The sequence below is a fragment of the Scleropages formosus genome, chromosome 18 (assembly GCF_900964775.1).
Source record: "Scleropages formosus chromosome 18, fSclFor1.1, whole genome shotgun sequence".
In the NCBI taxonomy this organism is placed as follows: domain Eukaryota; kingdom Metazoa; phylum Chordata; class Actinopteri; order Osteoglossiformes; family Osteoglossidae; genus Scleropages; species Scleropages formosus.
The window spans coordinates 13,476,318-13,504,191 of record NC_041823.1 but is presented as its reverse complement, the minus strand read 5'-3'; the positions used below and the strand labels follow the sequence as shown (position 1 = coordinate 13,504,191).

The 27,874-nt window shown below is 40.7% G+C and overlaps 1 protein-coding gene across 1 annotated transcript in view; it reads left to right on the top strand.

The window, feature by feature from the left end:
• thsd7ab (thrombospondin, type I, domain containing 7Ab) overlaps positions 1 to 27,874 on the top strand; it is a 91,626-nt gene that overhangs the window by 3,517 nt on the left and 60,235 nt on the right. The window contains exon 2 of the mRNA XM_029260070.1: positions 8,048 to 8,164. Within this exon, the coding sequence (XP_029115903.1) occupies positions 8,048 to 8,164 (117 nt within the window). The remainder of the gene's footprint in view (positions 1 to 8,047; positions 8,165 to 27,874) is intronic.

The following is a 27,874-nucleotide window of genomic DNA, read 5'->3' as shown; positions in this document are numbered from 1 at the left end:
GTGGTGTATCTTAGGGAGGAGAAAAACCAGGTGAGGAAATGTGACAGTGCAACACGCAGTGGCTCACAAAGTCCAACTTTGTTTATTCAAGTGCAATATCAGAATGAATCATGGTGATGCATTGCTGGGGTACAGCTACAAATGCTTTTTGAATAATGTCTCACAGAAAAGACCTTCTTGTCCAAAATGCAACCATATGGCTTTCCAATGCAGCAGTTTTTTGGTAGGATTTAAAGCAACCGACCTCCCCGCCAGTACATCACCCTTGAAGTCACCTTCTCCTCTGTCATGAGCAGAGCGCTTTGTAATCCATTACCAGACCTGGTTTGTCTGGGGTGTCGAGGCCGGCAGCTGTTAAACCAGACACTCCGGCGGGTGTGTCAGCAGTTTTCACTGCCTGCTGGGATTTTACCCAAAGGTTTGCGAAACAACCAGATAATGACATTTATTTAACTGGGATGAATTGAATTAAAATGTCTATGAAAAATTAAGAATGCTTTTTTGAAGGGGCTGGTGAGCAGATTTCTGGGGAACTTATTTGGAGTGGATTATAATTGAGTCTACTTCAGTAACTGAAAGCACTGACCCAATTACTGTAATACAAATTTTATAAATGGTCAACTTTAAAGCTCATAGCCACTGAAAAAGCATACAATTCTGCAATGACTATTACAAAGATGTAACTCCAAATAGCATACTTTTTTGTCCTTTAATTATATAAGTTCTTCGATATTCCATATGTAATACAAAAAACTGAAACATAGAAAAGATTGCATTTTATTATAAATAGCATTATATCTACAGAAAAACGTGGCATTGAAATTAAAAGAACGTATATTTTTCATCCTGCCTTGGCAAGCTCTGTGTGTGTGTGTGTGTGTGTGTGTGTGTGCGCGTGCGTTCATGTGCGTGTTCCGGCTCATGTCTTGCCTAGGTGTCAAGCACATCACGTTGGGGATGGGTTGTCAAGGGGATATTTTTGTGTTTATTTGATAGCTCTTGCTTCCCACTTTCCGCTGAGCGTCACGAGCCAATTATTTCAGCATCCCCACGAGCCGCTGATGTATCGCATCGGATTCAGGCTGATCTGTACCTCACCAGTTTACTTTCATCTTCACAAAAAAGGCATGTGGCCTTCTAAACATAATCTCATTTAAGTTCTTCCTGATGGCTCATCGACAATGAACCGGGGTTCCAGGTTGAAGGAATGGCAACAATATATGGCCTTTAATTAAACTCTCAAGCCTGTTCCCAGCTGTGACCTGAGCCTTCATCGTGGCACAGCCCAGCCTTCTTCTCAGTGTGATATATTTTGATATACCAAACCATTCACCAGATTGTTGTAGATTTAAATCTGTTGCTGCATCTGGAACTTGAATTCAGATGGGTTAGAACATATCAAGCTGTGCATCTTGAAACTACATATGGATAAGTCATTAATGAAGCCCTTGGTCAAAGTCTTCCTGTGTTCAAGGTGCATTTCAACTTCAGAACTGATAAGTTGTACTGAAACTAATTACTCCGGTTCAAGCCTGTTTGAGAAGTAGTGTTGAATGTCCACTATTACAACCTGCAGGACCATCAATTTGAAGTTTTGGTTGAAGTTTTTGGTTCTACTTATGGTCCTGGCTGACTGTTGTGAGTGCTTCAAACACTATGCCACTGCATCCTTGACACCAAGTTGACAAAGATGGAATATGTGGTAATGGGTGGTGCAGAGGGGCCTGCGGCGGTTTCACAGTTCCTGGACCATTCAGGCATAGATTTTAATCTAGCTCAGTCTCTGTGGAGTTTCCATGTTCTCCCCATGTTTTGTGGGTTTCCTCTGGCTGCTCTGGTTTCCTCCTACAGTCCAAAGACGTGTTTCAGATGAACTCTAAACTGCTGTTAGTGTGTGTATGTGTGGCTACCCTCTAAGAGACTATTGTCCTTTACAGGGTGTACCCTGGCTATGCTAATGAGATCACTGTGACCAAAACCTGGAAGTGGTTAATGATAGCGAGTGATTACGCTACCCAGAGTACAGGACGAAAACCCTTTTTTAAAAGACTGTTTTTCACGTGGCACATGGATTGAATCGATTTGCATAAAGGCTGTAGGTAATTAATTTGAATGCTCATGGTATGTGTGTTAACAGTCAGCAACATTAAGGTATGGAAGGAGAACAAATAATTTAATTTTTTTATCCTCACGTGTGAATGAAAAATGTAAATCTCCAAAATGTGAATTAAAGAACTGAAACACATTTCAACTTTAACCTTTGCTTAAAAAATGTTTTACTCTCCTCAGAGTTATTTGTTGTATCTACTCAGTTTCCCACAGGGCGCAGCGGGCTTGGCCTGGTCCTGCTCTCTGGCGGGTCTGGGGTTTAAGTCCCGCTTGGGGCGCCTTGCGATGGACTGGTGTCCCATCCTGGGTGTGTCCCCTCCCCCTCCAGCCTTGCGTCCCGCGTTGCCGGGTTAGGCTCCGGTTTGCCGCGACTCTGCTTGGGACAAGCTGTTTCAGCCTGTGTGTGTGATTTCCCCACAGTCTGAGGTTTAATCCTTAAATATTATCCATCTCCGTTTGGTTCCCGGTCTTCGACTTCATTTTGCAGCGCTTAGTAATTGTTTTCACAGTTGTGTGCCAATTGTGGTAACATTTAATTACCTTGGATGCCATTGTGCCCTGGAAGTGTGTAAATGTGAGTTTTCTGTAATAGTATTTTATATGTATTTTCCCTCTCATGCATGTCTGATAACATTTACATATCTAAATTAGATCAGCCTGAGTGGACATGCCCCTCCCCAAGTGTAATGTTGCCCTCCCCTCTTCTCCCAGTTACCACCTGCATAAATGTGGGCTCTGCTCTGTGCTAAATACTGCGAGGGGGGTTCTATGTGTAGCTGGTGTAGGACTGGCTTTCAATCCATTCTACATATTTACAATATATAAGTGAATGATTCTAAAATTATTTTAAACGCAACAGTGATAAAATTTGAAGCCTTTACCAATAAAAGTAAAAATACTCATTTATTATTTTGTACTTAGCAATATAATAGTCACCTGTGTAACAGGTCAACTGTGCTGTCCAGTTTTTCCAGGCTTTTCAACCATGCTTATTAAACTCAAAACAATCTGACAAAACAACACTTAAACACTTTTTCAAAAAATGTAATGGTTTCCTTTCACTTATATTGATGACCTATTTATACTGGATAAGTGGGTATATCCACACACACGCACGCACACACACACACACACACTTATCCCGAGCGGAGTTGCAACGAACCGGAGCCCAGCCCACCAACACAGGGTGCAGGGCTGGAGAGGAGGATGGGATGCTAGTCCACCACAAGGCACCCCAAGCAGGACTTGAACCCCAGACACACCACCCAACAGGCCCTGGCCAACCCGCTGCGCCCCCGTGCTCCCCCTGCGGGTATATCCTTTATAACCAATTAATGGTTTACATTTCAAACTGTAAAGATGAGAATCAGCTATGGCATGTCTTTAAGCAGTTTCTTTATTAATATTCTACGTAGGAGTTCAGTGCTTGGAACACATTGTTGATGGGGTTTAAAATAACTGTTACTGATGGAGCAAGGCTGGAAAAACAAATGGATCAAAGATTTTTGTGCTTCTCCATCATTATTCCAGGAGGGCTTCACTGTCAGTTTGAATCCTGTTGAGCAGGTGAACGAAGGCTGGCTGGTGGCTGTTGATCACGGCCCGGGTGTGTGTTCCTGTGCATATTGCAGACACTCGATCAATTACTGGCAACAAGACCCCACAGAGCTGTGGTCCAAAGACTGCTAATGCAATCTAGGTCTAGCCACTGCTGTCACTGGGATTGTTGCATACAGAAAAGTGTAACCCTTGACAAAACACAAAATTGGCAACCGCTGTAATTAATACTGACTTAATTACAGTGCTATTTATTCATCTTTATTTTGACACCTTTGTTCAAGAGAACTTTACACTGATTTATTCATGTATACAGCTGTGTATTCTTCAGCAATTCAGAGGAATTACAATGGTTTTTTTTCTTCTAAGTGACTTACAGTGTTAAACTACCTACATTTATTTACTCATTAATACAAATGGGTGATTTTACTAGAGAAATGTAAGGAAAGTGCATTGCTTAAGGGTACTACAGCTGGATGTAGGGTATCTATGAATCAGCAACCTTTACACTACCCAGTACCAGAGGTATTTCCCAGTGCTTCTGAACACTATGGTACCTGCTGCCCCTTTTTGTCTGAAGCTGTCTTCTGTAGAAAGCTGATGTTACAGATGATGTTACGGCTCCCACACAACAAGCCCTGTACATGTAACATTATTATCGCTATCCTCCACAGCGGTTTAATAGCGGTATCGTGCACTTATCCATTGAGATGTAAATGAGGCCCCAGGCAGAGCCTCAGTCTAATTGCAATGGGCATGTGCAATAAAACTTAATAAAGTGTGAATATGAGATGTACACACTCAGTTTGATTTCTCCGTCACATTCATTATAAATAATGTCTTCAAGCTTATTGACATAATAAGATTTTAGAATTCTTTTTGCACAAAAATATACTGCATTCCACAAAAAGGAAAAAAGGCTTTTTATTTATTATAAGATGGAGTTCAAGTGTTTATTGTTTTGAGAACTGTGCTGTCTGTCAGTTAAAGAAACATGAAGAGTACATGGCAGGGCTCTTGAAACCTGGTCTCGACGTGCCTGCTCTGCAGTTCATTTGCTGTTAAAAATGTTGATTGAATGAGAGGCACAGATTTAAACTCATTGATCCAAGCATAAAGGCAGAGTACTTGGTATGTTTTTTCCATCATTCTAAATCCCATTCCTGATGATCTAAAAATTGCTGGAGGTGCGCTAATACAGTGTTTCATTTTTTTGGATGTCCCCCGAAGCAAAACAGAATAAATTAGTACTGAAGCTGTTTTTGATTAAATTTTTAACCTAACTGTTGAAAAGCAAAGACTAAGTAGGCCACTTAATTCTTGTTAACAGCTGTTTCATTGAAGTAATGACCACAGTTATTCAGCGAACATCTTTGCTGATCTTTTCACTATAACTGGTATTCCTCTGTTCAACACGGTTTCAAATGAAAGTGATCCCTACAGGCTCCTGTTTCTTCTGGATCAACCTTATTCATTCAGTCATAGGATACATTCTGTTAACAGCTCAATTAAGCATAATTGTTTAAGCCCTACCGGGGGCATGGTGGCGCAGTGGGTTGGACCGGGTCCTGCTCTTCGGTGGGTCTGGGGTTCGAGTCCCGCTTGGGGTGCCTTGCGATGGACTGGCGTCCTGTCCTGGGTGTGTCCCCTCCCCCTTCGGCCTTACGCCCTGTGTTGCCGGGTAGGCTCCGGTTTCCCGTGACCCCGTATGGGACAAGCGGTTTGGAAAATGTGTGTGTGTTTAAGCCCTCAGATACAACAAAAACTGGCATAAACACAGAGTCCACCAGGATCAGCAATAAAAAAAAAAACCTTAGTTGGACCAGACTGCCATTGTTGAAAGCAACAAGGTGCAAGGAAGGCAAGTATATATATTTTTGTAAATATAGCGTAACAAATATATTGTGTTGTTAATATGTGTAGATATTTTAGTTTTGCTTTTTCAGTTACCTGTAAAAACATTATTATTGCTTCTGTAGTTAAAGCAATTTGCGTTAAACTAAGGGGAGGTACAGCGGTACCCTTGAGAGACCTTGAATAATTGTTCTGTCAGCCAGTTTTTCCTGATGTCACGTATTACTAAGGAGATGATTATTAAAGTGGACAATTTAATCAACATGTGGTCGGTTCCTATCCAGGCCACTGAGCTTCGGTCACAAAAGGGAAAGTATGAGGAGATATTCAAGAGTAATGTATCTTTCAGTGTTTGTTAAACATTTAATTTTGGTAAAGGTGTATTTGGCTGCACATGCTTCAGTTCATCATACAGCTTTTTAAAAATAAATGCATAAAATTAGAACCCTGACATTTATGTTGGAATTAACATAAGACTGAATTTACTGTAGCGTATGAATTTTGGCAGCTGTGTCTAAGGAACAAGAGGTCTTTGACACATTTTTCTTTATTAATCAAACTTACTGATATGCTTTAAGTAATAGGACATACAGCTTATTTCTTTCAGCATTTCCCTGATACTTCAGTAGATGGCAGAGGCAAATAAACTATCTGCACAAAAGAGGTCAATAACCAGGTAAATAATGAAAGAGAAATAATGAAATGATGTTACTATGTGGTGAATTTTGACTTTAACATTTGAGTTGAAGTTGGACTTTATTAAACTGCTGCAGCTATTCAGTATTTGTAGTGATAGCATAAAGTTATTTATGGAGAATGCAATGTTCTAAAAACTTTTATGTGGTAAATTTAGTCATTTTAATTTAAAAATGTACTCCATGTATAAAATGTGCTTTACTTTGACTGTCGTTTAAAGCCTTTACAAGTTCCTTCTACTTCTTCCACAGTGAAATACATCACTATAGTTACATGTTCTGTGCAAGCAGTGTGTTTCGGTATGTGTCCATTGGAAAATAGCAAAGATCTTACATAACAGGGATCCTTGTGACATGACCTTGTGATCCTTGTTATCGTTCGTTATCTGCTGTCCTTCCTTGGGCCAAAGCCATTCACAGTCAGATGGCGGGGTCATTCTGATGTTGCCGGAGCTCGGTAGCCCATGGCATGGCTGTCCCAACCAATCCACGTGTTACGATCAGACATTCCTCATAGGTAAGTCTAGCAAAGGACCCGGCTGAATTGGTTTGCTCAGACCTGTCCATGTCAATATTATGGACTCAACAGCCAGGTTACGTCAGGTAGGCAGTCCCTCCCGTTAGTTCCTCTGTCTCTGTAAAAGCTGCTTTAAATCTGACATAAGGCCAATAAGATGCACCGGCTAAGTGGAGTTTACACCGAGGTTTTACTTAGACAAATTAACATGGTGCAAGGATGTGTTAAGGCAGCTCTGCAACCATGGTCACAGTAGTATTTCTTCGGTTAGATTCCAAAGAGCTCCTTGGCCAAGATGTGCATCCAAATCTGTCCTTCCGTTTCCATCCAAATCTGTTCTGTTTGGTTCCAAATCTCTCCTTCTGTTGATGTAATGCACTTTTAGTATTTGTCTCTGAGATGTATATCGTTGTGGAGAAAAGCATCTGCTAAATGAAGAAATGCAAATGTGTTCTCTCATAAGTACTGCAAATATGCTCTTTAGACTTTGGTAAAAATGTTAAATTCTTGCATGTCTTTCAATAAAAGGTAGACAGCAGGTGGCACAGTAGTTAGAGCACTCAGTGCATCCAGGTTTGAATCCTGCTGCAGTACTCCCAGGCAAGGTATTTACCATGAATTGTTTCAGTAAGAATTGCTCAGTTTTGTAAAGAGGCAAATAACTGAAAGAGGCTGAACACTGTAAATTGCTTTGGGGACAAGTGTCAGCTAAATAGATAAGCGAAAAAAAGTTTTTATGCAACAACTGTAGAGAATATGTATAAAGAAGAGCAGTCCATCTTATCTGCGTTTTAACTTTGGCTCTTCCAAAGTCCGATCATTCCAGATTCACTTGCATGCGACGTCTGAGGTTGATCATCTGCATCTTTTTTTTCTTTTTTTTTTTTTTTTTTTTTTTTGCTGGGTTTGAGCGAGCGTGCGTCTCTTCGGAGACACAGTTCAGTCTTTTTCCCCACAATAGCAGCAGTACCGAAAACAGTCATTTCAAGGACTTTTTAAGGACCCATCTATTGTACATGAATTTCTTTTTTTTTTTTTTTGTTGAAATGTCTTGTTTTCTCCCAGGCTCTCTCACACACAGTGCCAGAAACATACACACACACACACACACACACACACACACACACGTGCGCGCAGAGTACACTCCCTCTCCGTCATCTAGCCGTGTTTCTGTCCCGATCGTGGACAAGCCGCGCCGCGTGCCCAGCTTCCCCCCCCCCCCCCCCCCAACCTTCAGCTTGCGTGGAGGAGAGGGGAGGGGCTGTGCCACGCGCGCTCCATTGTCTGCTCTGCACGACTCGCGCTGTTTCCACAGTCCTCAGCGCGCGAGGCAGCGGAGAGGACGAGCGCGAGGAGGAGGAGGAGGAGGAGAGCGAAGAGCAGAGGACAAGTCACCGCAGCATCCCTCCCTCCCTCTCCGCCACAGAAGAAGGTGATCATCACTCGGGGGGGACTCAGAGAAACAGTTGCCTGCTGTCCCTTCCCCAGTCAGTGCGCCGTCACCCCTCCGCGGAGTGGATTTACTCGCCATGCGCTCCTTTGGCTCGGACCGGGGAGCTCCCTCCCCTTCGCCACGGGGGGTCCCCCGCGTGTGCAGCGCCGCGCTGCTGCTGCTGCTGCTGCTCTGTGGGATCTGGGACGCTGTGGGACAAGCGGCAGGCGACACCAAGTCAGTGTACCTCTGGAAAACAGGTACCAGTGTGCGCGTATCCGTGCATCTGCACCGGCATCTGCGAACGACACGCTCATTTCCACTGCTCTCTCCGAATGATCTCTGTGATCACTGATCGGGATGGTTTGTTGCGAAGTGGTTAAGTGGTTTGCGTGAAGACAGTGTGCTCACTGACACAAGTGCATTTTTAATCAAGGAGTATTTCAAGTTCCACTGATGCAGGCGATGGAATCTCAGATGTGTTTGTTCAATGAAAATGAGCCACTGATGATGTGAGCTCTCTAATGCTCTTTGGCTTCTCAGAGTTGAAATGCAGATTAGACTTGTTTCAATGGGCTGTTACATTACAAATAAAATGTCCTCGGGCTGGCTGGGCTGCTCTCATGTTCTGGATAAGATATTTCTCACGAAGTTAATCTTGTGCAGTTGAACTGTGATTAAATGGAGCATCTGGCATTAGAGTAATCTTGTACATTTGTTTATTTATATACTGGAACATCATAAGTGAATTTTGCAACACACCAAAGGTAAAAAGAAAAATTTTTTCTTTAAATTTTTTAAAAAAAAAAAAAAATCTAAAAGAGGCATTATCCAGTTATATAGTCTGTAAGAGAATGGAAATGAACATAGATGCATTTTATTTAGAAGCCTTCTCGGTTTAGACGTTATCTTCTGTACATGCACACAGACAGAAGCTAAACTGAAAAAGACAAATATAAAAAGAACATTAAGAATGCTATCAGTAGGTTGTATGTGGTCGATGCTGTTTCAGTGCTACCTCAGACTGAAATTGTACCGGATCAATTCCTAATAAATTGCTATAGTGGACTGGGGACTTACTGGATCAATAAATGATATCACTGCTGTTCCAGAAGGTTATATTACACACACTGGCTGAAACCGCTTGTCCCAAGCGGGGGGTCACGGCAAACCAGAGCCTAACCTGGCAACACAGCATGCAGGGCTGGAGGGGACACACCCAGGATGGGATGCCAGTCTATCGCAACGGACCCCGGGCAGGACTCGAACCCCAGACCCACCAGAAAGCGGGGCCTGGCCAAACGCGCTGTGCCACCACGCCCCCGGGTTATGTTACTGGATCAATATATTTCTTTCCAATCAGCAAAGCAGTACGGCATTGTTTAATATGAGCTGCTGATAGTTATTTATTACACATAACTAATTCACACAGTCAGAATTCTGGTTGCACTTGCAGCAAAAACACATCAGCAAACATACGTTTTCATAGTATGCGCATAAACTGCGTATCCTGTTTCTTGTTTCGTTTTAATGGGCACATTTTGTCAAAGGAATGCACTGCAGAGTCAGTGCGTGTAACATTTTCTGCATAAACTGAAAAAAAAAAAAGGTTTGTTCCACAAAGGAAGTCAGTTATTTCTGCTCAAAAAACAAATTCTGCAGTTGTGAGTGTTTTGTGTATCTGCACCCTTCGCATGTAATCTCGTTCAGTCCACCCCTGGATATAGCGAAGGCTATTGCACAATTACCCCGCTGTCTCTCATAGAGGAAGTCCCACATCAATGTAACATCTCTCTCAGTTCCTGAATTTTTAAAGGGGATGAGGTTAGGACCCAGAGAAGTAGCGTTTAGAGGAAAAAGAAGAAAAGGGTTCATCTTCATATGATCTGTCTGCAAACCAAAATATTGTGAATTTTTGATTTCTTGAGCACCCTGCCAAACTGTTAGATCCTTGTGCATGCAAAAATACATTTCATTAAACTCTAGATTGAGACAGATTTTCTTGAAAAAATATTTCAAAGGGGGACCATGTTTTATTCTTTTTAGCTCTGATCTATGGTGAGTTTCCGTTCTGGCCTTCAGTCTATATTCTGTAAATGAACAAGAACTCACTATGAGCATTTTCTTTTCACAGAATTTCAGGCCTTTATGTAAAAGGGGAAAATACTGGATCACATATCCACAGTGGTGGCTGGATTTTGGGGAATTGTCTGGGGGCAAATGTTTTTTTGACGGCAGTACAATGCATCTTCTTGACAAACTCATCTGCCTCCCTGCAGAAGGAAAATGGCTTATGCTGGCTCACATGGTAACGTAATATCTCTCTGGGGTTGGGAAAATACAGTAGTATTTCCCACAACACAAAGTTGTTCAACATTCAGACTATTGAGCAATTGAGCAAATATTATTACTTCTAGTGATAAATAAGCTGTGTTTTTCAAATTTTGCCAAACATTTGATTTTCATATTACTTTTGAAAATTGTCTTCACATTGGAATACATGTGACATATGAAATAGTCCATTTTTTAAAAAAGTTGGGAATGAAAAAACAGCAGAGTGGGGAATGGTATTATTTGTAGAGGTATTCATGGTTAAAAAACAGAGCACATACAGTACAGTACCTTTTTTGGTTTGTAGATCATTCCACTGCTGTAGAAATTAGGGGGAGAAATCTGGATATGCAGGAATAGGAGAAAAATGGAATCTAAATGGGGGGAGGAAAGATTCAGCCTTGGAATTATCATCTCAGGAGGATCTATATTTCAAAGTCTTTAGTTGGCTGAACTGTATTTATTTACAAGGTTTTCAAAGGGAATTTGTTGAAAATGTTTGGATATGCAAATTTTGTCGAAATACGGAAATTACTTTTATATTAGCTTGTGTTAATATACATGTCCCCAGACAATTGTTGCATAAAAATTATTTCTTAAATCAAGTAAATTCTCTAAATCTTCCTTTCATGGGCAGTCACATGTTTAGTATTTGTTTGCTATAAACTAAATGGTTTTCTGCTGTGTTTGTGATCTACATGAATTCCAGAGCTGCCCTTAGGACTAAAAAATTCCCTGCTATGTTAGCTTTGTCTAGCCATGTTTTTTCTATCCCCACACTACAGAGACTGATCAAAAGTGATGGAACAATTCCCTCTGCTCCTGTGTGACCCCCTACTTATTAGACAACCTTTGATCCCTGTCTAAGAAACGTATCTACATAGATTTATCATGGGAAACCAGCAAGCCTGTAAGCGCTAAATACTTTATATTTTTTCCACAACTTTAATATTTCAATTTGAATTCAGGCCCTATCAGATTGCCCATTCAGCAGATGACACAACTGCTAGCAAGGTAAAACTTTGGAAGATTTCAGAAATTGTACCCCTTTCCAGGGGGTGCAGGTGCGGTGGTGCAGGTTAATTCTTTATTGGGATTGTCAACAGTGGGGGAAAAAAAAAAACCAGGGGTAGTTTTCTGCTTTCGGACTTCCAAAAAGTTTCTGTACATTGTATGCAAGCCTTTGTGGCATTGTACCCTTTAGCATGTTGTAATTTATCCGCACACTATGAAGCAGTGTCTAGTGAGCGCTCTTAAATGTTCATTAAGAAACAGTGCAAATAATTTTCTCTTTCCTGTCAACAGGAATCCTTCGACATCTAGTTCGGTCCAGTACAGATACCCTTGCTCCATACACTTCATTATTCTTCGTTATGGTGCTGCCACTAGGTGCAGGGTGGAGATGTATATCCTACTAATGAACTTTAGCCTAAGAAGGTAGAGTAATTACCAGAGCAGAGGTAGCACAGCTCAATGGTTGCATCCCATAGTCAGTAAGTCTACCTGCCATCTCCTGAACGTGGGATTCTTTTTTATACCAGATGTATTTAAAATATGTGTATGTGGCCTGGGGCTTCAGAAATCTGGGTTTGTTCAGTTCAGTTCAGCAAAGTCTGGCTTTTGCAAAAATCTGCTGGTGGGAATATACATTTTCAGGGTTGCATAGTTTAAAATTTGATAGCAGATGTGGATTTTTAAATGCATGTCCCATGTCTCATTAATATATCTCAGTCATAAGGCTAAACTACAACATGGATCAGGAACTGTTGCCTCCCATGTTCCCTCTACAGCAAAAGTCCTGGGACCTTAGTTATGGCTTATCTGTCATCACTATCCTTCTTATGGAGATTACGGAAGAGTCATTTCTCACTGTTGATCTTCCTAATCCCATCTGATGAAAGCTCCCATTTGGACCTGCTCACGTTTTACCACACGTTCCCATGCTGGGCTTATTAGTTGAGCCAGCGCATACGTGGGACGTTGGGCTAATTGTTTTAAACGGCTTTAAATCGACACCTGTGTAACCACAGACTTGTGTGCCCCATGCTGCAGTGCTTAACTCATCTTTACTTTACCTTCATATTCAGCAAACATACAGCTTTACTGAGTAATAAGTTTCAGACATGAATTGGTATCTGTGAAGCAGAGTTCCAAAGCCTTTTCAAAGTGGCACACCTGATAGCATAGGCAAAGTGGATTTTTTCGGGATGTAAGACAGTGCTTTAATGTTTGCGTTTCATTGTGCCTGTTGCACCAGAGATGAAAAACAGGAACATTCAGCTTTGTTCAGGTCATGCTGATTCATGCCACACACTTTTTTCCTACCTCTCTTCCTTGCAGGATTGCTTGTTAATTTTAAGAGCGTGTTTAGTATGCTGCTATGGCTCTGACTTTTATTTTTGACAAGAATAAAGCAGTTTTGACATTTAGGTAATGTCACAAGAAACACAATGATCTTGAGGTTTCACAAAATTAATTCAATTGTCGCTCCCTTCCTGTAACATGTTCTCCTGAAGCCAGCCACAAAATGTCTATCCAATAATATCGACTCAGTTTTATCATATCGGAACGCTGTTTAAAGAGAGGGTAATTGCAATTCTCAGTTCGTTAGCTGTATGACAATAAAATCACAATTCAGGCAAATGCTTTATTCACATTGTAGTACATAGTACTACAGTAGTCGGTATGAAAATTCTGGATGACATGACACCATACAGCAAAATAAACTGGTATCAAAAACAATAACCTCATTTACCTTTAACCTATATTTTCTACATATTAGAAGACAAAACTAAAGAAATAAAAACATGATGTGTGATGGTGTAAAGTAAAAGGAGGAGTGACTTAAAATTAATCAACACAGAGGAGGTGCACTTCTAAATGAAGTTGGCATAAGGGGCATCGGGTCCTTCATCACCCGGAAGCACCTTCCCCAGCTGGGGTGTGGTTGCTGTCTCCTTTAGGAACCCCCTTGCATATGAGCAGAGATTCTTCCTTTTCAGTACCCCTTAAGAAAATAATGGAATCACCAAGACTAAAACAAGCTCAATTAAAACAGTTCGCACAACACATATTTCTTTGTGCTCTAGGTTATTTCAGCAGAATGTTGGCACAGATGAGAAAGTTAATTTCCCTTAACCCCCTGCCATCATTACCCTGCCGCCTGCTCTGCTACTTGTCTTTCTCATGGAGTAAACTTGACAAGAAAACAGTTCTCACAGCTTTGTTCCAAAGCAGCAAAAAGGAAACATTTGGCAGCTTTTGCTGGCTGCAAATGCGGAGGCTCTGCTCAACCTTTTTCAGTCTCGGAAAAGAGTTTCTGTGCTCCCAACTGACTCGATGAACAATTGTACTTTTTCCCTCAGTTCAAACCATGACCGTGTCTCCCGCGAAACTGTGAATGGAAGCTGAGCGCTGGTGCGGTGTCACTGGCAGGTGAGCTGGACTGGGCTGATGCTGAGAGATGAGACTGTCCCCCCCTGCATCTCCTGCACCATACTGTGTAACTTGCAGTGTGTAAATTAGGCAGCTGTCCTCAGGAAGCTCACCCTCATCCCTGGCAAGCGAGTGGAAAGTGTTGCAAACAGTTGCATCTGATTCTAAAGTTGAAGTCACTGAAATTGGGGGCATTACGTGGCAAATTTGATTTGGACACCGGAGAAAAGTACACATCACCTCCAAAAAAACTGCACTACGAAAGGCCAGTACTGTGTGATAAGGGTCTACGCAAGAGCTTTACAAGGCAACCCTAAAAACTCGTAAAATCATTGCGAAAACAACAAAATTTAGTGCTGGTAATTAAACCTGTATTTAGAAGAACAGCACTATTATAACAGCATTATTGTCATTTGTTTTAGTACAAATCCTAGCCTCGTTTTCAAATGCACACATTAAAATGTCCTTCCATCTGACCCTTTGTACCAGAAAATATGCTTAGAATATTATTGCATCGCTAATATTCCAGAACCTTTGGCAGCCAGCTACTATTTTGCTCATACACATAAATAAAAACACATTTTTGAAGTTATTCTGTGTCCTTAATTTGTCCTTTGACGTTTGCTGCACTTTTTGATGCAAGTGGTCTGAATTTATTTACCGTATATTTTTTGGATACACTTTAATCAGGGATAATTGCAGGCCCATGATTGGGAGCACATAATTTCTATCCTTCACTGTAAAGCCTTAATAATCTTTACTGCAAATTAAATGCTCTGTAGGCAAATATTTTCTCAGCTAATGATAGCTACAAAATGGTCTGCTTTTCCACTATGTGCTCAAGGGTTTTAGTGCATCTATGAAAAGAACTGACAAAAGCTGTTAAACAAATTATGAACAGGTAGACAGAAACAAAACCAGATTTATAGCTCATATATATGTGCCTTGTATAAATGAATATATGAAAGTTCTCAGAAGGGAAGATGAATGCAAGGCATGTCACTAAAGTTATAGAAACAGGCTTTAAGCACGCACAAGAACAAGGTTCTAATTGAGGTAGAAATCGTATCGGAGTTATGCAGGCTGACATCAGCTGTTCATGTACCTGTCAAAAAAACAGTAAAAATGGAATGTTTCAAACTTTAAACAGTAAAACATATTTAAACACACTAATGTAACATGATGGTTGACTTTAGGGGAATATGAGGTGATGTATTGCTATGGATGGAATTCAAACGAAAGGAAACGAAAGGCCAAAAAAAAAAAACAAAAAAACAGCACCTGGTGTTGGTCCTCTACAGGGTCTGAGGCAGCTGAGTTTCTCAATTTATTTTGGTTTGAGTGCGGCTGGAGGGTGGTCTCCAGCGGTGTAGATCTCAAATAAACCAGCACCCTCACCTCCATCATTTCCTGCTTCATGGTCTCTGATGTGTGCCTTTGCAGAGTGCTGGGGTACGCAGGTCTGCCATTTACACTAATATGAAATAATACACCGGTGAACTGGGCTGGCCCTTGGCACAGGCAATATATACCAAGCGCCTAAGGGTCTGTGACAGGGGTAGGTGGGCACTTTGAAACACCATCTGGTTCTTGGGTTGACTGAAAAAGCTCATTTGAACATCATTATAATTTGATAATGCACATTTTCATGTCCTCAGGTAAGATGAGAATTTTTTTGATAACAAGTGTCGCTTTTTGTACGTTGTGGGCAAAAATTGTCTGCTGACGTTTCTTAGTCATACCAGTTTGAAAAATAGGTCAAGTTTATTTACTCCGAACGGCTGCCAGAGATATGGATTGCTGTTTACTGAGACTTTTATGAACTCAAGGCACAAATAACAGTAGAAATACACGAAATGTGCAGCTCTAAAGCATTGTGAACGACATTTAGGAACCCCCATATAGTTCTGTTTATTGCATTTTATTATTGAAAGAGCTGGCTGCTCTTGTTCAGAAATGTCGGCATAGAGAAAGTGACATCAACAGTGAATGACAGACGGGGTTATGTTGCCTGACTTTACCTGTCCCTGCCTTGTGTGCTGCTTTAATACGAGGCACTGGTGCATGTAAGACATGCATTCTTTTATGCCCGGTTGCGATATGACATTTTTCAAACTCTGATCTCTCAGAAATTGACGGTGTTTTCTAAAAGGCTGCTCATTCTCATTTCAGCATGGCATTCCTGTGAAACTGTTGTTTGTTTTAATCCAAATGGCAGGGCTTGCATTAAGACCTAGTCATTACTGATATAGGGATGTGGGGTGGATTATAAATTATACCTTATCCAAAAAATGTTATTTAGATTGACATAAGAGGATTTAAAGGTTTCACCATATTTAAAAAAATATATTATTAAGGCATATGATATTTGTATTATATTTTGATGTAAAAAGGTAAGGTGAGGTTTTTAATACTGATATTAACATTAAGATGCAGCATATGAATTTGCATCATTTAAATATTTATGGAAAATTCATTCTGCTGAGTGATTTAGTGGAGCAGCAGCCATAAAGAACCGATTACAAATGAACTGATGATTGAGTACACTGACTTAAAAGGAATGTGTTCCAGTAACTTCTTTTAAAAGACAATGAAAGCATACTGAAGGTTTCTTTATTGCAGATCGACATTAAAAGCAAGGCTGCGTCCTACATGGAACAAGACAAACTTGTGACCAAGGCAGCTAATAAATCGGAGACATACTATTATGAGCCGAACACTTGACATTTAAAATCTTACTTTGCTACAGAAACCAATACAGTTGCTCCAGCTGGTGGAAAGAAATGGATTCTCATTGCAAAGTCAGTGACATTTAACAGAGCAGTCAACCTGACACTACTCTGTGTAATGACATCTTAGATCCCCCTTACGAACCGTGTACAAGAGGCTTGTTTGTTCAGTAAACTTTAATCATCTGCACATAAGCTGCACATGTGTGCATTTGCACACACGTTGTCTGAAACCGCTTGTCCTGAGCAGGGTCACGGTGAGCCGGAGCCTAACCCAGCAGCACCGGGCGCACGGCCGGAGGGGGAGGGGACACACCCTGGACGGGATGCCAGTCCATTGCAAGGCACCCCACGCAGGACTCGAACCCCAGACCCACCTGAGAGCCAGACAGGGTCAAACCCGCTGTGCCACCGCACCACCCTGTGTGCTTTTAATTTAAAATAATTTAAAATGATATTTTCCACTAACAGAAAGGTTTATGTAATACTTAAAATCCACGAAACATGTGCGGTATGGTGGCACAGGATAGCGCTGCTGTCTCACAGCACCTTGGTGGAGCGAGAGGATGTGGCTTTGCTCACACAGTCTGCTCAGTCTGTGCGGAGTTTGCATGTTCTCCCTGTGTCTGTGTGGGTTTTCTCCAGGTGCTCTGGTTTCCTCCCACAGTCCAAAGACATGCTGTTCAGGTTCCCCTATAGTGTGTGAGTGGCAGAGAGAGTGTGTTCCACTGATGTATGGATGAGTGACCCGTTATAAGGTGTGTCGGCTGAGAACACTACACAGAGTTCATTGGATGAAGTGTCTGCTAAATAAATGTAAACTAAATTCAGACCAGCGCAGATGTGAAACGAGAATGTACAATGGACAATTCCGAATGTAAAATGCATTGTTAGGCTTCCACACAGGAAATCCTGAGGGTAGCTAAAAATACAAAAGGAGGCATACAAAGCGCTTGAGGTTAAGCCTTCAGTATTTCTAGGCTCAAGGTAATTCTGAGGAAATCGTACAAATTCCGGTTTAACTGTTGAAGATCACAACAGTCCCATAATTCATGGGCAAGAAGCTGCCTATTTGTGATGAGTGTGATTAAAACCCTGATTGGTGCCCAGTTTGCCACATGCTGGGTTTAAATTGACAAGGCGGACTGCTGCGTCGGGCCCATTCTGAGGGTCATTCTAAAGTCGGCTACTCACACGGCCCGGCTAATCGTCCCTACGATCCGCTGGATTACTTTGTGCCTGGCCCACTGCCGACCCCCCCAGGTTGGGCAGTGGGAGGAAGTTCTTCGCTCGCAGTCTAATCCCTCACCTCCTCTACAGCGCTCCACACACATTCTTTCCTTGCCCTCCATCCCCTGAGTCTTGGGAGAACCTCTTTGCACAGCGTCTCCACCTCCTTTGTGTTGCGCCTCCCTCCCATGTGCCGGTCGCCAGAGACTTAGTGGCATTCACGCCTCCAGCCACCATCTGTGTGTCTGGGAAGCCTGCGTTTCTCAACCACAGAATTTTTTTTTGGGGGGGGATGCCGTTCAGATACTATTTTGTTATCTTTGAATTGAAATATATGATAGATGGATAACGGTTATACTTCGTTCTACTTTCTCAGCATCAGTTTCTTCTTTTTAATCCTATGACTGTGCATTTCTAGTAGTGTTAGGGGTGCTTTCTCAGGTTAACACTGTCATACAATCCAAGCACAGATGATCAGTACGTTTAAAGATTTTCTTACACAAGTACCCCGTACCGACATTTTCAAACACTAAAAAAGTACTTCTAAATATTTATATAAGCCTCAGTAAGCACCATCACATTGGTGGTAAACTGTATCCAACTGGGTGGTAAAATGATATTGAAAATAATTAAAACATTTCTGGCTTCCATGTTGGTGACTCTCAACTGTTGACTGAAGTGGTCCCCAATTAATCATTTTCTTAGTAAGACAAATGAAAAGTAATCAATCTAGATAACGATTTCATCTGCAAGTGTGTGGATTGCTCTTCTAACAGCCCTAGGGAGATTCTTATCCAGCGTGGCACCGTTTCCTGGATGATGCTAATCATTACAGGCTTGACATTCCCCACTAGGTCGTATGGCCAACACAGCATTGACTTGATTCCCATAATCCTCCTCTTCATCCTGCAGGGAAAGTTCATGTTTCCATTCTTACGCTTTGCTGTTGGATCTCCTCAGAAAATACACAACTAAATTTGTTCTGTTCCGTCAGGCAGGGTCAGCCAGGCTACTGACTGACGACTGCATAAGCTGCTCTTTGGGCACCGGTGAGCTACTGTTCGCCTCTGTAGAGAGATCCGCACTAGTTTGTGTACTTTGGACCTCTCCGTAGCTCACCATGTAAGTAAAGCTGAGGAAGCATCATTAGAAATATTACGTAACATTTGTTGAGTGCATCAGGCTTCAGTATAGAGTCACACTAAAGCTACAATTTGAAGTGAATCGAATAGTTTTTGATTCGGTTCAACTCAGTTCATCCTTTAATGTTATTATACTAATATAATGGGATTCAGTATCTGTAACTGCAAGAGCGTGATGCAATGTGCATACAGTGAATATATATTGAATACAGAATAAATAGTATTGCACACGTAAACAGCAGCAAACGTAGGTGGTTAACACCCTCACTTAAACATTGCAAATCCTTAATAGTGCAAGTCTGCAAAAGGTAAAAATTAAATACACACACACATTTTCTGAAGTGCTTGTCCCATACGGGGTCGCGGGGAACCGGAGTAAGGCCGGAGGGGGAGGGGACACACCCAGGACGGGACGCCAGTCTGTCGCAAGGCACCCCAAGCGGGACTCGAACCCCAGACCCACTGCAGAGCAGGACCCGGTCCAACCCACTGCACCACCGCACCCCCTTAAAAATTAAATAAAAAAAATTAAAAAAGAAATTATAATAAATCCAAAAGTCTTGAGCAATTAGTGAAGAACAGTAAAAATAACCAGTGATTACAAATATCGTACATAAAAGCAACATTGTTTGGGGAATATTACACGTAATCAGAGCAGCTGGGGGAACAGAGTCTAGACGGTAACAGTGTTTATTCAAATGACAGCCTTGGGAAAGAAGCTGTTCCTGAGTGTAGCTGTGCGGGCAAGAAATTTTTGTGGAATCTACAGATATGGTGAAAGTCAGATGTTCTACTACACATTTCAAGCAGCATGTTAACTAGCCTTGTGGAAAATGGTGGAGAAGCGATTGGAGATGACTCAACGGGAGTAAAGAACATCATCTTTATTATTTTTTTTTTAATACTTATTTGCCAAATTGGAAAAAAAAAACATGTCTGTGAAGTTATTATTGTTGTTATTTTGTCATTTTTAAGTGTCAGTACAATATCTAACAAATTAACAGGTTTAGAAATTCACGTGATACGTTCTCATACACTCGCACAAATGATAACAATAACTCAGTATATTAGTGAACATAGTATTATTAAAGTATTAAATGCAAGATATGGAGTGTAAAATATTTAATTGTCAAATAAAGCCACTCATTTATTTTGAATGCTTTTCTGTTAAATATAATTACCAGGATTCTTCAATAGTGCCCTGTAGACGTGATTTGTGGCACTATTTTCAAAGAGAAGAACAAGTCATGGCACGAGCTGTTTTACTTCAGCATTGTGTTTGACCAAAGCATTTCTCGTTGCCCTGACATTTTATGAATTTGAATTATCACGTTTCGAGATTAGTAAATAATGTTGCTACAGAACACTACACAGCGTGTAACAGTCACTGTAAAACAGTTGTACATCAGAGATAGAGTGCTTTTACTCTACTTTTTGCGCCTTGTCCCCTGTGGGCAGCATCAGCAAACATCTCATACCATGTTTTTCACTGATGACCGACTTCATGGATGCACTTAAAGCATGCTTCTCTTTTTTTTTCGTGTAAAATGCCCCTTTGAAACACTCCTCAAATATATGTGTATGACTGCCATGAGGTAGTCTCTTACAACAAAAAGACAAAAGAGAAGAGACTAATGAAAAATTAAATAGACAAAAAGTGGGCTTAAATAATGATGTTAATCGTGTCTGATTAATATGTTATGACATATATAATTAGAGCTGCTTTGCAGATGAAATGCAGTATATCTACTTTTTGCATGGAAATGTCTCTGTGGGTCACATCGCATCTTCCGGTGATTTTTGGAAAGAAGTTAGCTTTGTGAACCTCATCTCCATGTCACTGGCTGACAGCTGAGGACCAGCCATCCTCGCTCAGCGTGCGCCATCCACCCACCATTCGTACCCACTCTAGGCTCTGTTTCATGCCAGGCTTTAACGAGTGTCGTGCTTCTTGGACAGGAGGTGGGGTTGCCCGGCGCCCACGGCTCGTCAGCCCGAACCCAATTACGTCTCACGCGGCTGAGCCCATCAGCATCACGAACACACTCAGCTTTCATCTTCAGCAGGATTCAAAGTTAAAGATCACCGCTCGGAACTCAATAGTGTTTTTTTAAGCTCACCTGATCCATGTTAAATAACATATTAGTCACACAGGGTGAGACTGAAATAGTACAAGCTGAGGTTTGAAATAGTGGAATATTTATATCGTGTTATTAACATCAGATGAAAGGCAGACACCAATAGACCTACTGTGATTAAATACAGCCTACTTGGTCATCCGTCTGTATGTGTCTGTTACTGGAGGTCTTTCCTCATGGCATGTCTTTTTGTGAATGTATTCTCCACGTGCTTCCAGAGCATTTTGGCGTTTTAAATTCAACCTTCAATTAAATGATAGTGCCCATCCAGCACAATTGATTCAGTCAGTGGGAGGTTACAATGACCGTGTGGAGTACGCAAATAGCTAGCCTCCGGCCTTCTTTTTTTATTGAAATGACTGTAACATTGACCTATTCCCTGAAGGCAAGGGGGCGGGGGGGGGGGCAGAGGGAAATGTTTAACTTGCATGACTTGTGTGTTCATAATTTCTGCAGAAAACAACAAATGCGTCAATGTATAATCCAGTCCGTCTTCATTCGTACCCTATTTTAACATCAGTCTATTCGCAAGTGCTGTTTGGAGTAAAATTTACAACTGTGTACTCAAGAAATGTATTTAATATGGATCCAGCAAGGCTGGTTCTGCGTTAATTTCACAATGCAGGCTGATTATTCTCTCCTCCCCTGTACGACACCACCTAACAAATATTTAGCAGTGTCATGAGGTGCAATTATATAAAAGTTACTAATAGTCTGTTGGTACAGCACCTCACTCTCTGTAAATCTCCCATTTCAAAGCAATATTAGTAGAGAGTAGACTCCTTTAATCCCTTTTGGACCCAAATACAACGGGTAACATTGTTCCCTCTTGTTTCACAGAGCACGATTTCATGATAGGGTTGGTGAAGCTGTCAAGTGTGATTTGTGAGAGATTTCTCTTGGCCTGTACCTTTAAGTTGTACTTTGAACCATCTGGAAAGATGCTTAGTCACTTAATTTAATTTCACAAATTTAAAACATAATGTCAATTTAATTTAGCAAATTTAAGACATTTTTTTCCTAATAATAACAATAAGGGTAATAAAATATAATTTATGAGTGCAGGCATTACATGTTTTTTATTTTCTAGTATAAATTTTGCATCCTGCAATAATAATATTATGGGTTTTGCAGGAGTATGAGTTACAGTCACATTGACCTGACCCAGTGAACAAAAAAATCATTGAGTCCCGATAATGTGTATAACGACAGATGTCATCAGTTTCAGTAAAATGCTATCAGTCATGTGTTTCATTTTTTGCGATTCTCTAAATGTGTATTTAGTCAAAGGATGAGTTCACAGTCCTTTTGGGTACTTTATAATTTCTCGATATAGGCTACCTCCAAAGAGTTTCAAAGTCTTGCTAAAATTCCTCTAGCAACAAGAGTGTGTTGCTGTTAAGGTGGTTAATTTAAGACTTTTTGCCTCACTGGACAAGTTGTTCACTGAAATTACAAAAAAAAAATGTATTTTTTTGTCATTACTGTCATGCTGTTGACATTATTATGAAGTTGTGCATTTTTTAACGTTTTCCTCCTTAAATCAGCTATATTCAATATTCCATACCTAAGAGAAAGAGGATGACAGATCAGGTAACACCCCCCCCAAACTCCTCCTCCTTTTCACACAGCCAATCACATGCCTTCATTTAGGTTAGCCCTGCCAATCAGGACATGCATCCACCTGGCAGCTCAAAGAAGCTGCAGTGAAATGGGCAACTGGACAGCCTGGCCCAGTTTTCCTCTTTCAACAAACTGGCATTGTTCCTCCTCTAGGGCTCTTTCAGTCACAGTCGGCAAATGATACAACACAGGGGTCTTGTTTATAAAGTTTGCTTAGATTTCATGTTAAATAAGAGTGTAAAATCACATCCCATATTATACATATACAGAAATATTTTCCAGTTCTCGCTCAGAAAAAAATCTGAGTGTTGACACTTTAGTACATTAAGGAGTAGTTCGTAGGTTCATTCTAAAGCCTTGTGTACAGGAATGTAAATATTCACATGTGCCCAAAACTTCTAAATACCTCTGTGCTTTATAAAATTCAGGCCTGGTTTAGTTTCTAAGGTCAGATTGTTGGATTTCATGATCGCATCAGTGTCTGAATTTCATGAATGAAGTCAAGCTAAAAGTATGATTTGAGGGTCCAGGTTCATAGGGTCCAGAAAGTGGCATAGCCAGGAGAACTGGTTACGTGTGTCTGACTGTAATGAAGAGGAGGCTGTGACCTATGAGGAGCTCTGATTTCACTCAGCTTCTCAGCAGCTCATATGTACACCATGTATTGCCTTCTGATCACAGATCAAAACAACAAAAAGAAAAAGATGAGTATCACTGCACTTTCTGGGGGTTCCTCCTTATCAATTCAGGCCTCTGGCCAAATGGCATTTTACCTTTGATATCCTTTCATTTTTTTCCTTGACATTTTTTCAGTATTGACTGGCCTGGGTTTATTGTTTCTGGGGACTGAAGAAAGCGAGCGGCTGGTATTTACATCACTACGGGCAGGGCAATGTGAGCACATAAGGAGGAGAAGGAAACAGACTTATCTTTAGAAGCAAACCAACTTACTCACGTCTCAACATCTGAAATTAACTAGCTGTCCTAGAAAGCTGCTTTCTGCTGCACGGTAATATTCGGTTTTAACCTTTCTCAATGTGTGGCTGTATAATTTTGGAAATCTCACTAGAACCCCAGTGTGTCTTACAAATTATGTAGATTTCCAGAAGTCTTTTTGTCGATGTGCATGTCGATCTTCAGCAATAAGCAGTATTTGATTTAAAGAGCAAGCGTGCATCATGATGTATTATTTTGCAGCCCAAACTGTGCGGCTGTCAGACCTTGTGTGCAATTAGTGGAGAGGATGTCTTATTAAAGGACCCAACAATAGTCTCCGAGTGAGCTTCTGAAACATTGCAGTACCGCAAAATGAGACGAACATGGGCAATTTCCTCTGCTTTTCACAAGTGCAGCCTGGAACTAGAAAAAAGTGACAACAGGGCTCATGAAATCAAACACACAGTCAGAAAACCTCTTCAGTGAACTTCCCAGTGTTTAAGAAGAGCAGGTGCATCAAATTGAAAAAGGCCCAGCTGACAGAATTTTAATATGTCTCCTTAGACAGAGAAATCCACACATCATTTTAAAATGAATTTCCATCCAAAACATGTTGCAGCATAAACAAGATATTTGTTATCATATTTACAGATTATCTATTAATTAGTCCCACGCAAGACTTACGTCTTATTTTGATTTTTTATTTTTTTCCATATCCATCTCATTGACCGATGTTAAACTTTAAATATGATTAAAAATAGGGTTAAAAAGCATCCTGGAGCACATCTTCCTTGTAACATCATCCCCCATCTCTCCCTGTTTCCTAATTTGTGCAGAGATAGTGTTCATTGTGTTGTATGGCCCATGAGAAACCCTGGCAGTGGGATGTGGAGATGCTACGACACACTTTTGATCTTTCACCTGGCGGCATGACTTTGAGCTCCATATTGCTCATGAAGATTGCCTGATTGTGAGAACGGAGACATTTTTATCTACTTGTTTATTGAGAGAATTATTCTAGCCTGTTCATTCCCCTGGTTGTTTTATATTTCCCTGGGTGCTATTTAATGTTGTGAACACGGCTTTGTGGAGCTTGTAAATTCACAATGGACTGTTGCACTCAGCCAAGTCTGTGCTGTGATTATTGTACATGATAAGTGCATCAAATGAAAATCTGTCTTTCACAGTTAGATTGGTTTCACAGCTGAGCTCATAATTGCAATTTTTTTTCAATTGCAGACCATATTTTATTGTCAATGCCCGGTGATACACAGCTGTGAAATTACTGTAGAACTGTGCAAATTGAACTTTCCTCAATATTTATTCATGGCTTGCATCTTCCAAATGCTAGACATTTCAGGGGAATCTCATTTTTGGCCTTTTGAAAGCTCAGAAATCAAGTTTTCTGTAAAATGGACTGCAGAGCATACACATTCTAGTATTGCGTTGCTCAATTTTTCACACACACACACACACACACACACACATATATACATACACCAGCACATGGCTCACAGGACCATGTATGGCTGGGATCTGTGACAGTCTTGAGGGTTATGACTCCAGCTTGTTTGTTTGGCCCATTTCCACTGATCTACCCCCCCGTCTACAGTGATTACCTGGCTAATCCACACATAATGTATTCAGCACTCTTTCATTCTGTCCTGATGTGCTGTGATTAAACAGCGAGCTGTGGAAAGCTCCAGATGTGGTTGAGCACAAGGGGTGTGTATGGCCCAGTTTGGTCCAAGATAACTCCCCCGTTCCTTGGCGTGGCTGAGGCAAATATCTGAGTAATGTACTTGCTCAGTTCATTCCTTGATCTTTGTCAGTACAACATTATTTTGACACCCTGCTTTTTTTTTGTTGTTGTTGTACGTGATCAAAACTTTTTTTTTTTTTGAATGTGAATGTTCAGAGGTTTACATGCTGATTTGCCTGGTTGGTTTGATATAGGACAATAATACCAGCGGTTAGGGGTTGATGGATTCACGTGTCACCGATACAGCGCATACGTCCGCTGCTCTAAGACGGCTGCTCCTTTTTCAAACGTGCATTTTTCCCCACCCTGTTTTGATCCATCAATAAAGGAAAACCACCACAGAGGCAGTGACAACAACAAAGACTTGGCGTCTGGTGGGACCGTGTAGCACTCGCTCTGTAGATTGCGGAAGCTCAGGAGCACAAGTGGAAGGTGCGTCCCTTTATCTTCCCCTGCAAATTGAAGTCGGTGGTCTTTAATGTGCCACCCCCCATGGCTGCCACCACCGCCTACTGTGATCACAGTGTGCTGACAGTATCATCTCTGCATACCGCCAAGTCTTGGTGCCCTGTGGGTGACTCCAGGGATCCAGCATACACAAAGTACCTGTCATCTTCTGTTTTTTCGGTGGCATGTGAAATGGGTAAAATGCTGTTGTCAAGGTTAAGAAAACAAAATCTAAGCAATATGTTAACATAAAACAAAGAGCCTATGTGTGGATTAGCATGACTGATGCATGTTTTATGTCTTTAACAACCAAGCTATGCATGTCTGGGATTACAGAGATCTGCAATAATGGCGAGCATTTATTTATTGTTTTTTTTTTTCTTTTAACAAAACTGCAGCAAACTGCAGCCTTTGTTCCCTGTTCAGGGGTGCACAATTACAAAGCACATTACTCATTACAAATATAATGGGTATGTCAAAATCATTTATGCAGTATTCCAGGTGAGCAACCAGTGAGTAACCTGTTTTTGCTCGTTTTCTACTTGTGGAGGCAGCGGGAAGTTAAACAGCATTGCCGTGGGAGAGAGGTCCCTGACACTGGGCAGTGTACTTACAACCAGTCGAGCAGAACACAGGGCACGATGCACTACAGGGTTCAGTGGAAATAGCAAATGACAGCCTGCTACTGTTGGGCATATCGCTGAGAAAGAGATATACAATGAAACAGGATACCTCTGGCAGTGTTATGCTGGGCAGGTTGTTTGTTTCTTTACAAAAGGTAAATCAAAAGTATCCACAATATTAAATAACTGGTGAAAGGCAAATTACTGTGGATACTTTCTGGCATACCCTCATGTTTATGTAACCCATTTAATGGAACTTTAGGTTTAGAGAAGCGATATGTTTTTCCGTCTGAATTAAACAATTACTTTTTTAACACAGTAGTTGTACTCATTTTTGCCATGCACACATTTAGGAATTTATTGATTGTCTCCTGGAATAATAATGCAATACATGAACTTTTCCTTTGTCTTTTTACTTCAAAATACCTTGTTCCTTTACAGAAATCTTGATCAGTTCAACTCCATGAAAACACAAAGCACAGCGGTCTGCTCTTTGCTTTTTCGTTTCACACGTAGGCAAATTTCATTTGTATGATTTTCAGAGGCTTTATGGAAGATAATAGTAATGCTATAATTAATAAAACTACTGTTGTAGCCATATTGCATTTGCAATCCATTTATGTTTATGTAAAAATCTGAATGTCACTCAAAGCTACGTTTCTAAGTTTAAGTTTAAATAACATTAAATATTCTACTGACACAACATTGCAACTAAAAGCCCTGACTCATCAAACAGCAAAACTTTATGTACATATTAAGTGTTCATCATATTCAAGTTATGATATGCCTCAAACTTGTAAGCAATAGATCTTGACATAATTTAATGCACGACAGGCATATTCATTTTTCTTTTCTTTTTTGTTCTAATATAATTTACTTGCCAGAACTCGATAAGCCACACATAATATGCAATATAGTTTGTAATCCATTGCAACAAGAAACCCAGTTTTGCACAATGAAAATGAGAACTGCAGAAACATTCTGTCTTGTGAGTCTTTTCCCAAATCTGATTGATGATGCTGCAGTACCCTAACAACCTATTTAATTATTTACACACTATTTCATCAATTTCATTACTGGATGTGGTATTCTTTAGGGATTTCCAGCAGTCTCTGTCAGGTCAAGATATGATCATAATTTGAAGGTCACAAACTAATTTCTCAGTCTAAACATGAAATATATAGTTTACTATTAAATATTAATGTTTATTATTATTTGACATTGATGTTTCAGAAGTTAAAAGAAATTTTTCGTACAGCCTTAGATACACTAAGAAGTAATGTGGAAATCATCAAACCTTTTTATCTCTCTAGT